The 15,580-nt window shown below is 39.4% G+C and overlaps 1 protein-coding gene across 1 annotated transcript in view; it reads right to left on the bottom strand.

Moving 5' to 3' along the window:
- LOC106555048 (ephrin type-B receptor 5) overlaps positions 1-15,580 on the bottom strand; it is a 144,809-nt gene that overhangs the window by 37,420 nt on the left and 91,809 nt on the right. The window contains exon 5 of the mRNA XM_087716398.1: positions 13,678-14,016. Within this exon, the coding sequence (XP_087572524.1) occupies positions 13,678-14,016 (339 nt within the window). The remainder of the gene's footprint in view (positions 1-13,677; positions 14,017-15,580) is intronic.

The following is a 15,580-nucleotide window of genomic DNA, read 5'->3' as shown; positions in this document are numbered from 1 at the left end:
GTTATATGGCCAGCATGACCCAGGAGCACAGAACGCTTTTACCTTCCCACCAAAATGTTATCTTTTTATCTACTTGCATTTGAATGCTTTGAAACTGCCATGGTGGCAATAGCTAGGGCAGGTAAGTGGAGCTCCCCCCATTGTGTGACCATCAGGCCTTGAATCTGGGTAGTCAGCTTTCTAGCAGGCAGGCTCTGTATCTTTAACCACTGAACCATCATGCCTTTCCCCCTACTCCATAGCTGCATCCCTATCTGAGCTGCTCAACACCATGGCAGCATTGGCAGCAGAATTTTTCAAACTATGCCTGGAGATTTCAATTTGCCTTCTTTAGGCCCCAAACCAGAAGAAGGTCAGGAGTTCATACCCACCATGATCACAATGGACCTGAATCCTGTTATTTATGGCCTGATTGTCTCTAACGCTTTCTGCCTGTCCCAATAGATCTGGCAGGGTAGGAATACTCCAGGTCCCTTCTGTGAAATAATGTCATTTAGTGTGACCTGGGAGATGTGCTTTCTCTGTGGTTGTGCCTGCCCTTTGGAATCAGGTCCAGATGTCCTCAACCTTGTTGGCCTGCTGGAAGGCTTTTAAAACCTGGCTTTTTCCTCAGGCATTGTGGTCATAATTCAGTCCGATATTTGTGCTGCAAGGCAGTTTCATGAGTAGCCTGTTATTTTTAACTGTGAGTTGCTTGTGGCATTTATACTGTTATTTTATGTATGTTTTGTTAACCACCCAGATTCATTTGGATAAGATGAGCGACCATATACATTATTTTACTCAAATAAATAAATGAAATATTACACAACCAATTAACTTCATGGCAAACAGGTGGTTCCAACAATGGCTTAAAAGGACCCATTTCTTCTGATTCCCTGCCTAAAGCAAACAGTAAACTTAAAGAGAGGAAGAAAAAAAACCCCAGCAATGCCACATGCTTAGTGGGCAGCTGGTTTCTCCAGTGGAATTATTTATGCAGCTTGTGAGTTTCACTAATATTTGAACCCAATTTTACTTTTTAGTGATTTAGACACACAACTTCTTTTTTGAGGGGGGAAGTCAATATCCACAGGGTTACCACACAGACAAAAATCTACAGGGTTGCCACACACAAAAGATTCTTTAAGGAGGTAAAAGAAATTTATTTTGGAAATCTCTGGAAACAAACTATGAGCTCTGCCCACAACTGCTGCATTATCAGGGGACTATCATCTTTCCATTGTTTTCCAATTAAAAATACATACAAAACCCCCAAACTTCTAAGATGAGCTTGGAAAATAGCATCTACACCCACCCCACCCCCAAATTAAGAGTAGGAAAATGTATCATTAACAAACAAGAACAACTTTAGAGATCTTAAATGGATTGGAGGACTTCTTGGGAAATTTCCCACTGTACACTATGAACACCACTTAAAATATGAAAAAAATAACTCCTACACATGCTCTGCCTTTGTTTTGTTCCATCTCAAAATCCTTTTGTTCAGTTTAAGTTCTCGAGATACCTAGTCTATATATTTTCTTTTCTGTTCTATATCATCAGCTATCTTAAAGAAAGCAAAAAGGAAGGGAAAAACCTAACTCCATGCTGTTAATAAAGTGTAGGACATGAATTTCAATGTCGTGAGGAAAGAAGAAATTAAAAACATGATTTTGTTGGTTAGATGGCAAGGGTGCGAACATCCTGTAATATCTTTTTCCACCTTGACAGGCGAAAAGAAAAAAAAGGAAAAAAATATTACAGTACTAGTCATGTGAGTGACAGAACTCTTGATAATTACTGGGTGAAAATGGATTCTTTTTTATCATGGCTAGTTAAGATCCCTAACTATTGCTGAATGGACTGAGATAATTATGAAAAAGGTAAAGACTTCATGTACTCCTAGCAACCATACAGAAAAGCTAGACTTTGTCTTTTTACAGAATTTCATGGTTTGTTTGTTTGGATATTCCAGATTGTCTTATAACTCTAAAAAAAATATTCTGGTCCCACGTTAGGTAAAGGTCACACATATGTGCTAGTTATTCCCAACTCTAGAGGGAAGTGCTCATCTCCATTTTAGATCTGAAGAGCCAGCACTGTCTGAAGACATCTCCGTGGTCATGTGGCCGGCATGACTAAATGCCGAAGGCGCACGGAACGCCGTTACCTTCCTAGCAAAGGTGGTTCCTATTTTTCTACTTACATTTTTACATGCTTTCGAACTGCTAGGTTGGCAGAAGCTGGGATAAGTAACGGGAGCTCATTCCATTATACGGTGATAGGAATTCGAACTGCCGAACTGCCGACCTTTCTGATTGACAAGCTCGGTGTCTTAGCCACTGAGCCACCATGCCCCTCTTTAATGGTCTCTTTAATGGTCTCCCATTAAAGTCCTAATAAACTTTAAACCATCTTCTTGGAAAGTATCACATGATGTCCTTTAAGAAGAGGCGCTGTGGGGTAATCAGGACTGCTTTAAATATAATTGGGACTGGTTGCTAGTACCTTCTTCCACCTAGGAACTTTGTTTTATCCTCTGCTGAACAGACTCAGCCTTGTTATGCTGAGCCACACGGCATTCATTTCTGAGACTGAGAAGAAAGTACACAGGTTTTATTAACTATCTGCTTCCTAACTGAGATAGTAAATCTGTACCAGTTACCAGTCAAATTCTTAAGCCAACTAAAAGAAGCTGGATTTAGTTTTTAAAGTGTTACATATAAGAATTGAACAGAAAGCAAAATACCCTTAAGTTTTCGCTGCCAAGTAGCTACATATGGGAAGAGGCAGCCTTTAATAGTGAAAAGTATTTTACTGCTATGTTAGCAGTAGATTATAACTGGAATCAAAGCTTCCAAATATGATTCAAAAACACATCTATAATGAGTGCTCAGAATAGTTGTAAAATCACCTTCTTTTATGAAAACATTGGCTAAACAATTCTATCCTCCTTGCATTCCAGTTGCTGTCTAACCCATAATTTTTCTACTGGCTGGCTTAGGGGTTGTTTTTTTTGTTAGAATTTGTTTCAATGCCATTTTATTGCTGTAAATATTCCAGTTGTCAAGAAACTGATATAATTATGTTAAATAAATGGATGAACACTCTGCTTGTGGCATATTAAACACACATGTCACCTACTTAATTCATAGACACAGTGAAAAATATAACAGAGCGTAAACAAAAGAATAAAAATAAAAATAGGATTTGTAAATTTAAGCTTGTTTGTAAATATATAAGGTTTGTTTAAATGATCATTAAATTAATAATAAATCATTTGACAGAAAACCCTATACCTTTTGTTTTAACTATCTGCTGATTTCAATAAGTCACTTCTGTATCAAGGCAGAATCAATCTGATTATATTTTAGCATAAAATTGGTATACCAACGCAGGCTTTTATTTTCATCTGGTTAAAATAAAAGCAAAATCTCCTTTTGAGTTGGTTTTGGCCTGATTTCATTTTACCAACATGAGGGTTTTGAGCAGGGGTAGGTTTCAACTGGTTCGCAGCAGTCCCCGCGAACCGGTTGGTCGGCGAACCCGGAAGTAAGTAACTTCCGGGAAGGGCGAAGGGCCCACCCGCCCACCCGCGCTCCTTACCCGGTTTTGACGAGTTCTGCACTTCCACGCATGCGCAGGACGCATCCAGCGCCTGCGTGATCCTCCAGGAGCAGCTGGAGCATCGCACAGACGCTAGTACGCATGCGTGCACTGCACGCGTGCACGAGGATGCCGCTGGCCCCGTTCCAACCGAACCGGTTGGAACAGGGCGAGAAACCCACCCCTGGTTTTGAGGGAACTGAAGTGTTTTGCCATTGTCTATTTCCAAAATGAGAATCATCTCCTGTGTTGTTGTTGTTGTTTCATTTGTACACCTTTTTAAAAGAAAAGTTAGTATTCTTGTCATCCTCACAGATATTCTAATTACATTTGGTACCTTGTATTGTGGAGTGGGACATAGACAAAAACACTATATATTTTGTGCGAATATTTGAATATGTGCCTTTTTATGTGGGTTTATGTATGTACACATACACAATTACAGCCTCAATTTCATAAATATTCATGCATGCTAACTGTATGAAGAGTCCATATATTGGGATATTTAGGAAGGAAAGCAGGACTTCAATGACCACCCTGCCAATAATATTAGATTTAAGAGATATTAATTAAGAAATTAATTAGATTAAGCTATCTAAACAGAAAATATTGTGGCAATTTTCCTTTAGAAGTGAACCCAAGAGAATTAGCAGAACAAAGATTTCTACAACTGTGCCTGATACACAGACAGAAGAAAAGGCAGGGATGGTTTTCTCTTGGACCTGAACTAAACTGGCTACTAGCTAAAGATAGACACACAAAGAAGTTTCTCACATTACAGATTACAGAAGTCAGGAACATGATGAATGCAGATGGCTTTAAACAAATGTTTAGGGATTAGGTTTCAGGAACAATTGATTATGATTAGTCAGCTACCAAGTCTGGGCAATCCAAACCCAGATGACAACAAATGGCAGGAACTAGAGTGTCTACATACCTAGATGTTGACAACCTAGAACTGGTTGCCCTATTTATAATACTTTGATCGAACCTTCCCTTTGAGAAACTTCTTTGCTTATTTATTTATTTATTTATCTTATTTCTATCAACCACCATCTCACATTGTGACTCTGGACGGTGTACATAATAAAACCACCATTTGAATTAAATATGAAAATAAAGGAAAAACAAAAACAAAGTGGTGGCCAAGATACAGATAATGATCATATAACCTTCCAACAGATTCACTCTATCGTGGGATCCCCAAACTTGTTGACACAACCTTGTTGAGGGCCTTTTGGAACGTCAGCAGGATTGAGGCCAGCCTTATGACTCTAAATACCAGATCCTGGGAACAAACAAGAGAAGGATTGTTCCTTTCTGTCTTGTCTATAAGCTTTCCAGAAATATCTGGCCAGCTATTGCAATCACTCTATAACTGATACAGCCCCTCATTCAGAAAGCCTTTCCTTTCTCTCTCTTCCCAGTTCTCTTGTCCTCCCCTGCCTTTCTCCGGATCCAAGCAAATCCTCCCAAATGTATGTGTAATTGAGGGAATAAAGCTAACTAAAATGAAAAGCTGCCAAAGGGGACAAATAAATGGAGGTGGGGTTGAGCTAGGACTATGTGAGGGTGGAAGAGAGGCCTTGTTAGCATGAGCTGTCAATATAAATCAAGGGCAGCTCGTGTCACCCTCACTCCTAATGATCCCGGAGAAGTGAATAGGGGAGGGGGAGAAGACAGCACACAAAGGAGAACCTGATCAGAATAACCATCCAATGGGATCACTGCTCTAAAGGGGAGACTTTCAGCACGTCTCCTGAGTCTCCTTTGGGGGATGAACAGCTGAAGGAGCCCCAGGAAGTTCCTTGAAGGATTTGAACTATTCTCCACATTTAGAAACAGACACAAGACATTCTGCTGGCTGCACACAAGATTACTTTTCTCCTTTTCTCCTGAACTTTGTGTGCTTCTGGGCTAAAGGCCTGTAGTATTATCAGACAAGTTATATAGTGCATCCATTTTCTTATTCTCTCCTTTGTGAATCTCTCTCTCTCTCTCCCTCCTCCTCCCTCTTTCTCTCTCTCCGTGTGCGTGCACGTGTGTGTAGAAAGGATCTAAGACACACACATTGTGCAAGCTGGGGGTAATACAAATGGAAGACTATAATGCGTGGACTGCTTTGTAAACTCCATGAAATCTTAGGTGTATTGCAGAAAGAAAGCCTAATTGGGAAGCTCAGAAAACAGAAATGAAAACAAACTACCATTTTTATTATGCATGTCCAGGAACAAAGGGCTTGTACAAGGAATATCCTGAAACAGGAACACTTTAGAGCAAATGTAACAACAATTGTTGTTCTCTAATTTGATTATTTTAGTAATACTGCTATGCTAATATTGATGCTATACATTTAAATATAAAAATGATAAACACTGCTAAAGCATATTTTCCATAAAATATCAAGGCATGGAGCAAATATGCCTATTTAGAGTATTTACATAATTTTTGCTTATAAGCCTAGGACATTTCTGCAATTCCTTGCCAAAATACAGACCATACTTTTCTCTCACATTAGGCACTAAAGTGCAAAAGTTTATATTTTTAAACTGTCAAAATGTATTAGAACATTGGTCAAAATTGGTCAACATGATGCAGATCAAATAAATGTAAGTATCTGTAAAATGTGGGTTCTATAAGTATATGTCACTAAGAAGTATTTAAAAACATTTCCAATATTTACTGGATTTTGATTGTTACAGTGAATTAAGAGGAGAAAAGGAGTATCCAAGTTATTAATTTATTCACCCAAACTAACCCTACAATCCAGTTATTTCCCTTCTTTTGTACTTTATTGATAATTTCTGAAATGTAATTCTGATCTCTCTTAAACTTAAGGAAGGCAGAAGAACTTTCTACATCCAATGTTGGATTGGTCAGGTCCAGAGACTGAACTACAGAAATTCAGGAACACTGGCAATTCACATCATTTTATCTTCTCTCTATCTATCACTTGCCTTCCCTTTCAAGACAGACAGGTAGGTACATTATTGTAACATTTGTTATTAAATGCTGTGATATACAAGTTGCCAGGATCAAAAATTGATGGGAATTGAAAAGATGCAAGTATCAGAAGAGACGTTACAAAATGCAGCTGGAAGAAAAAAGGAGAGAATGTGTTATGTAAAAAGTAAAAAAGATAGCTAACTAGGAACAGGAACTGACAGATAGCAGTCAGTCATATGAAATCACAGTGATTGAAGGCACCTAAGTGAAAGAACTTCCTCAGTATTATATTCTTTCATGTGGTGGAGATGAACATTTATATCTCCTTGCGTGCAAACTTGACATACTAGGCAGCACAATTATTCTCCCCACACTCAGGAAATTTTCCCATGTGGGTTACTCATTACTGGATGGGAAACCAATGTGCATTACTCAAAAATATGCAGAGATACATAGGAAACCTTCCTTTTCAGATCATTCTCTTGCAACCTCACTCCCCTTCTTCCATGTCTCCAAAAATAATGCTTTGGAGAATTGTTTCAACCTCTGGATCAGATTTTGAAGAGGCTGTACATGGAACAAGAATTATTTCCTCCTACCTAGTTCATTGATGAAGGTATTCTACCAATGAAAGTGGCACATGAAATTCCACCCATTCTGAATTGCTTGCATAACAGCGTTTGGCATAGCTTGATTGAATGCTGCAATTGTCATTCAAAAGGGCAGACAGAATTACAATGCCAATTACAATGCTGCAGTGTGTGCTTTACATTTTACTGGGTGAGGTGGAAGGGAAGCAGCATACTTTAAAGATAATTTGCTGTCATTTCTTGTGTTTACATAGCAACTACAAGAGTGTTATTAGCTCCACCCAGAAACATCTACTTCTAGAAGAAGGATTTGTTATCAATGTGCCTTTGTCTGAATGAGAGAAGGCACTCCAGGTGCCAAGGTGATGGGTGTGAATGGCCGTGGGTTGAATAGGACAATAGAAATCTGTGGGATGATAGCCAGTCATTCTGTTTGGATAAAGTTCCTGTTCAGGAATTCCTGTTGCAGAGTTTCTACTGCAACCACTTTAATTAATATTATCCAGGTTGATCTGTTCTTTTAGGACTTCCAAGAGTCACTTTGGTAGCCAGATGGATGGCATATAAATTTAATTAATTGATTGATTAAATGTGATTCATTGCCACTGAAATTAAGTTGGTCCATCTTCTGCTGGTTGTTTATTTCCCTTCTATCTTTTCCCAATTTTATGGATTTCTGAAGGGAACTGCGTCTTCACATAAGGTGATAATTTGAGCTTGGTCATTTTGCCTCCAATAAAAACTCAGAATTGATTTGTTCTAGAATCCATTTGTTTTCTTTTCCAGACACGTTAAAACACAATCTCAGTAGGTGGATTGTCCTAGCCCCCTTATTCACCTGCATCAATATCTTTCTAAAAATCTCAAAGGAATGAAACAACCTTATTATAATGTCAATATATTGAAAAGGTGGGAACCCCCCCCCCACAACCTGAGGGTTTGAGGATTGGTGCCTGTAGAAGGGGAGGTGGTGTGATAGACTGTAATGAAGCAGCATTTCTACAGGAAGGAGGGAATGCATTCCAAAAGGGGGTGAAACCAGAAGGAACACAGCCTGACGTTTGGTAGAAAGAGAATTAGGATAGCCACTCCCTAAAATCTCCCAAGGTATATCTGTTGAGGTGAGAGTAAGTAAAGATTTAGTCTGGCAAGCTTCTGTCTGTCGGTTGTAAATAAATAAAGGCCTGAATTTTGACTGGTTTGTTCTGTGCTGTTCTTAGGACGGGTCTGACATTGCTATCTAATCATATTATTACATATAATTAGTAAATTACATATTAAATTTATTTACTATAATCTTGCTGACTGGGTAGTTCAAGAAAGACTTTTAGCAGTAGAAGAAGCTGGCTTCAGATCAGCTTTTTCACTGCTGACTAATCTTGCACCACATCTCTGCAAAGTATGCTAACCCTCCTGGAGAGGCTCTTTATGCAGCTTTTATAGATCTGAAAGTGGCATTTGATTCAATCCCTTGTGAGTGGCTGTGGCCAACTGGAAGCTTCCTTTATTGATTTCCAATGCATGCAATTAATTATGAAAGTTCTACATCAAACATCAAGGTATGATGACAGTGCCACTGCGATGTAACTGCAATGTTCAAATAATGCAGACTTAACCGAATCTCTTTCAACTTTTAAGGTAGTCAGAACCTAAATATATTCTTACCTTCTATTTAATATTTATATCAATGGTTTTATATTTTTGATATGGTCAAATGACTAAATGAATAAAGATTCTATTCTATTCTACTCTACTCTTAAACTCTTATTAAAACTAAGATCCACCCTCTTTCTCCAGCCATTCTATATACACTGACAATGCTGTAATCTTGTCTGTAGATTGTCAAATCAGATTGTGATATAGTCTTCATATATTAACTTCCTACTGCCATTCTGAAATGCTACAATTAATAATGTGAAAATCAGGTATGATTGCATTCATCAAGAGGCATGCTAATCACTCCCACATTACTACTATAACTGGCTTGATAATAATTATAAGATTGAGCAGGTGAAGACTTTTCAATAGTTTTACATTTATATACAGATCATCTTCTTCCTGGAAATTTCCACTCTACAGACCTTTCCTAGTGTGTCTAAACAGCCTCCAATGAAGTAATTAGATATTCAACTGTAGGGGCAACAATTATGCTCCCAGAGTAATTAAATTAAAATTAATTAAATTAATTTTTAAAGCTAAACTGCTAAGGCTCCTGCTATCTGGTGCACAGTGTTTAATCTAAATTCTTGAGATCTCTATTTTGAGTTCTCCACTGTAGCTGATGCACATCTCTAACCTGAGCTTAGTGCAAATATAGTGTCCTCTTTGTGTGTTAACTGAAATTGCAAGAGTCATCTAACATCTGCACCTGTATTTGTTGTCTACAGATTTCCAGGTGCAATTCAGGGTGACAGTTTAATCCTATAAAGTCTTATACAGTTAGTCTCCTATGTCTATGGAGATTCTCAAGTCATCCAGGCTCTGGTTGCCCCAACGGTGCTTTTTTCCTCAGGAGGCAACTGGACTTTCTAGTTTTTCTTTGAAGAAATTTCACTTCTTATCCAAGAAGATTCTTCAACTCTGACTGGGTGGTGGGGAATGGAAGGATTTATACTCCTTGCAGACAGCTGGTCATTTGTATTCTTTTAGTGAGGCTACCTGGAGGTTTATCAGATCCAATTTAAGGTGTTGGTTGTTACCTTTAAAGCCCTATATGGCACATGTCCAATTTGTCTGAGGAACTGTCTCTTTCTGATGGGACAAGACTGCTCCACCTGCGCCACTGGAAAACGCCGGCTACAGATCCAGTCTGCTAAGCAAGCATGATCGAAGAGAAGAGCCTTTTCTGTTGTGGCCCCATCTCTCTGGAACATTCTACCACTGAAAGTGGTAAAGAACTGCCCCCTCCCTTTAGGCCCTCTGGAAAGATATCAAAACCTGGCTTTGCAGGCTGGCCTGAGGCTGCGAGGACGCAGCTGACAGGATAAGAAGACTTCTTCCTTGCCCTAGACAGTTCTTAGCTTTCTTAGTTCGATTTTAATATTATTTTTAATAATACTTTAACTTTGTCTTGTTTTAATCTTCTAAACTTCTAACTATATTTTTTAAATTTATTTTATAAATTTATTTATTTTATAACCTGTAAGCTACCCAGAGTCACTGTGGGCATTTAAAAAATAAATTTGCTATTATTCTCTAAACTTCTATTCATCTTCATGGATATCATGTGGTTCATGGGTTAAAGATGTAAATGGCCAGCACTTCAAAGCATAATTGTGCATCTTCTTCCCTCTGCAAAACAAAAAACAGTAAAAGGTGGACTAGAATAATTTCTAATTAATGGGAAGAAGAGAACTTCCTTTTAAGGAAAGCAGTGAAACTACCCACAAGGTATATTTTACTTGAGTTTTCTTTTTTCTCAAATTTGTTTATGCTTTATTATTTATTATTCTGACTTTATTATTTTCATAAATAAGGTGGAAAACATACCTAATACTCCTTCCTCCTCCTAATTTCTGCACAAGAACCTTAGGTGTGAGGTGACTTGGGCTGACAGAGAGTGACTGGCAGAATTTCATGCCTAAAGTGGGACTAGAGAGTACTTTAACCACTAGACCAAACTAGTTTAATTTTGCTTTGGTGGTTTTGATTGTTGTTAGCTACCCTGAGTTACTTGTACTTATTAGAAGAATGGAATATAATGTTATAAAGAAATAAATACGGGTGTACGTGATTCTAAATTTCACATGCTGTTTGTGGCATTTATCCATGAAATAAAGACACAGACAAGAGGCTCTCAGATATTTATGGCAATCGTAATCATGAATCCCCAACCTCCCAATTAATTCTTTTACCCCATAACATGAGTTGGGAGAAACCTACTGGCTAGATAAAGCTAAAGAGCAAAATTGCTATTTATTCTTACATCAGACACTCCAGCCCCCTGCCAAAATCTGATAAAAGGTTCCATTTTTCATAGCAACTGATATCTCCTAACTGATATAGTTGGCTCCTCTGTAGAGCAAGTAAAGAAAAAAAAATCAGACATGCCATCATCTGACTGTGCTAGAGTGGGAGGAAAGGAAGAAGACAGCAGTCACTCTGATTTTCAACAGATTAAGCTATGAAACCAAATTCAGTGGTTACAATCTCACCTTAGCTATAAATTCAATAAGTTGTCTTAGGTAATCTACTGTCTCCCAAACTCAATCTTCCCATCTATAATATGGATGATTGAACAATTATATAAAGCATATTGAGCGTGTGAAAATGCTGTACAATTTCCAAGTAGAAATAGCAGTTATCATCTTAGTACCTTTAGTAATAATAAGAAAAAGCATGTTAGGCTGGGAATCTAAAGGGATTGGTTGTCCTAAGGGACTAATGCCTGAGACAGTAAATCCAAAGAGCATGACTTTAATAATATTCAGTATTTACATAGATTTTAAAATGTTCAAAGCATTATACTGAGCCAAATATTCCACTTCAAAGATCTTTTTTCTGAATTGCAAAGGCAAGCTCTTTCCCTTTTGCCAAGTTTTTGGGGAGTGGATTCAAGCAAAATAAAAAGTTTTATCAAAGGCCATGGGAATACATGCTTTCGGCAACACAGGAAAGCTTTATCTTGCAATGCTGTAGCAAGTCCCATTAACTATGAGAAATTAATGAAACATTTTGATGAATTACATTAAATAATTTGATGACAAAACTTACTTGCTCCATGAAGTATTACAATCTGTGCATAGTATTATAACCTGAACATGGTGTTGCAAACTATAAAAGATGCTCAAATGTACTGGCACCGGGAGCTCATAGACATCCCTGACATTTCTAGATGGCCCTATGAAACCTAAAATATACCGTATATACTTGAGTATAGGCCGACCCGAATATAAGCCGAGGCACCCAATTTTACCACAAAAAACTGGAAAAGTTATTGACTCGAGTATAAGCCTAGGGTGGGAAATGCAGCAGCTACCGATAAATTTCAAAAATAAAAATAGATACCAATAATGCCATTGCCCATTGAATAACATATACAGCCTGCCTGTGCCCATTAAATATACAGTAGCCATTGTAAAAATTTGCTCTGCATAACAAATTATTATCACACAATACCGGTGTATTCAATGAAATACTTCACTCACCTCATGATGCTGATGTCCCGCTGTGATGATGATGTCCCGCCTCCTATGACACACGGCACAGTGATTCCTATCATTGGATCACTGTACCAGAGGAGGTGGGACATCGCTATGTGGCTGCTTGCCATAACAAGGAGGAGGTGGGACATCGTTGCAGAGCGGCAGGAGGGGGAGGAAGGGGAATCGTAAGATAGCCCTGCATTACATTAGAACGTGAGGAGGGGGGATGGTGCGGTGCACACTGCGCGGCAAACTGACACAGAGGGAGGGGAAACTCAGGGGCGCTGGGCCATTCACGAGCGTCACCCAGCGGCATGGCCCCGCCGCTTTTTCTCCTCCATTTCGGGCAAATTTTTCACTGACTCGAGTATAAGCCGAGGCGGCTTTTTTCAGCTCAAAAAGTGGGCTGAAAAACTAGGCTTATACTTGAGTATATACAGTAGGTTGAAATTGTATTGGATTTCAAAATCTTGCAAGATTTATTTTTCATATCCTTAGAAAATCTTGCAAGGTTATAAATACCTGGAAATCTTGCCTGGATCACTTAAAAAGGTACAGCACCCCACCCCAATTCTCCTTTTCCTCCAGTGTTAAGCGACAAGAATGTCCCAGTATTAGGCTCAACATCTCGAAAATACACAATGAAATACATCTGTGGACACCTTTCACAACATAGTGTAGACCCATGATGGCGAACCTATGACATGCATGCCACAGGTGGCACACAGAACCCTCTTTGTGGGCGTGTGAGCTGTCGTCCTAGCTCAGCTCCACTGCACATGTGTGCGCGCCTCCCATTGATCAGCTAGTTTTTGGGTCTCTGTTGCGCATGCATGAGGCACAGGGTGCATGCAGTAGATGTGCACGCATGTGCAGGGGGTGATGGGGTTGCGTGCATGTGGGGGGTGGGGCACATGCAGAGGTCACACACATGTACAGGGGTGGGGCAATGCATGGGGGATATGCATGGATATGCGGGGGTATGGGGGTTCCGTGCATATGTGTGGAGTGTGTGGTGCATGGGGGGAGAAAATGGAGATTTGCTTCTGCAGCTTGCATCATCTGTGACTTCACACAGGTGCAAAATCAAGATCCAAGGTAAGTTTTTTAGTTTTGTAGGAGGAGAGAAACATGAGCATTTTCTGTCCTCTGACCAATTTCACCCATCTCTGTTTCCCATAAATTGCCTTCACAGTCTTATCTAAAAGGTTGATATTTGGTCATAAATGGGGTGAGACTGAGATTCTACCTAGTTTGCTCCCACACTATTAGTGGAAACTCATTGTTCTCTTTGGTTTTATTTCATCATCATCCACAGCAAAAAATAGAGATTAAGACTGGGGAAGGAAAATAGAGGAACAAGAGAGGTTAAAATAAGCAATGATAAATCAACATAAAATGCTCCTTACCTGACTGGCTGGTGCTGACATTGATGGCAGCATAATGTGGAGAATTTGGGCTCAGTTCAGTCACAAGGTTGACTGCTTGAATCTCAAAAGTATACTGAACACGGGCAAGGAGGTTGGACACTTGTACCCGGCTTTCGGTCAGCCCCACCTGCCGGGGTTCAAACTGAACACTGTCCCCACAACGGACACAAGGCCCTGGAGAGCCATTCGGACACACTTTACAGATAACATTGAAGAAAACATCCTTTCGACCACCCAGATCCTTTGGGAGACGCCAGGTCAGGAGGACATTGGATCCAATAATTTCATAGCTGAGATCCCGAGGAGCTGATGGGATGCCTACAAAACAGGGAAAAATGAAATCCTGAAAAACTGAAATAGAAAACCGTTGTCTCTGGAGCAAACTAAATAAAACGTAACTGGACAGAAATCTTTCCCAAGAAACAATTTTAACCCAAATTTCAAGAATGAAAAATGCATAGTTGGTATCCCAAAGCAGCCTACAGCCATGACAGATTATTTCCAGATTTCAAAAATTACTACTACTACCCCCCCCCCAAGTAGGAAACCCAACTGCCAATTACCTCCACGCGACCAATTAGATCCCATAGACTAGGCCTCCTCCGAGTTCCATCTGCCGGTCAATGCCGACTGGCAACTACGCGGAGGAGAGCCTTCTCGGTGGCAGCTCCGACCCTGTGGAATGATCTCCACGTGGAGATTCGTAACCTCACCACCCTCCAGACTTTCCGCACAGCCCTTAAAATCTGGCTATCCCGTCAGGCCTGGGGCTAAAGATTGTAACCCACCCGAATGGTATGAATCTTGTGCTTTTAATTATGTATTGTTTACGTGTTAAATGTTTGTTTCCCCCCCCCCCCTTTGAGTTGTAAGCTGCCCTGAGTCCCCCCAGGAAAAAGGGCGGCATATAAATAAACTTAAAATCAAAATCAAATCAAACTTTCATTTTCCTCCCCACCTCTTAAAATCCCCTCATTTTGCTAGTGGAGTGATAAAAATAAGGAAGATTTCAGTTTAGACCAGGTGTCATTACTTAACCAAGCCAAACAATTATTATTATTTGGGTATTCATGAATATGAATCTAATTGCAACCTCCACTACATTTCTGCTTCACTGTGCTTTTAAAGGTTTTTTTTAAGTATATCTTGAATTTCAACAAAGAATCTTGATGTGTCTTAAACACAAACAAATTTAATATAAACATCCCTAAAACAACAAATGTCACTGAATCATGGCTGTTCGCGAAATACTTGCCATCAGGATACACCTTAGAATTAATTAATCTCCAACCTATTTCTCCTTAAAAATGTGGACAATTCTCTGATTGATGGACATTCTACTTAACTTTAACAATTATGTCTAGAAATCAAATAGCATTGATGGTGAACAGAAAATGGCTTCGTAGATAACAAAGGAGGAAAGAGATGTGATCAAAATCCTCAGAAGAGAAGAATCAAGATGAAAACCACCACAGTCTCTGTGGATATATTGATTCCTGTGAATGTTAGCAATGCAAGGTCAATTACACACACACACACACACACACACACACACACACACACACACACACACACACACAGAGAGAGAGAGAGAGAGAGAGAGAGAGAGAGAGAGAGAGAGAGAGAGAGAGAGAGAGAGAGAGAGAGAGAGACTTCACTGTTCTTAAGGTCACAGACTGATGTGACTATGCCAATGGAATCTGCAATACCATAAACCACTTTCCAACACTATCTTCATTTTTAAGTACATCTTGAGGTCATATTCGAACAGCCACTTTGTGAATGAGTAACCTCTCTCCCACCCCACCCAGCAATCACTTATTCTTCATAATTTCAAACAGGCAGCTAGCCTAGAAAGGCTGGAGACCATTGTTCTTTCCAT

Source organism: Thamnophis sirtalis, unplaced genomic scaffold, assembly GCF_051295495.1.
Source record: "Thamnophis sirtalis isolate CommonGarterSnake01/CBP01778 unplaced genomic scaffold, rThaSir2_p1.2 scaffold_5, whole genome shotgun sequence".
NCBI lineage: Eukaryota > Metazoa > Chordata > Lepidosauria > Squamata > Natricidae > Thamnophis > Thamnophis sirtalis.
Note: the sequence above shows the minus strand (reverse complement) of the source record. Positions and strands in the feature narration are given on the sequence as shown.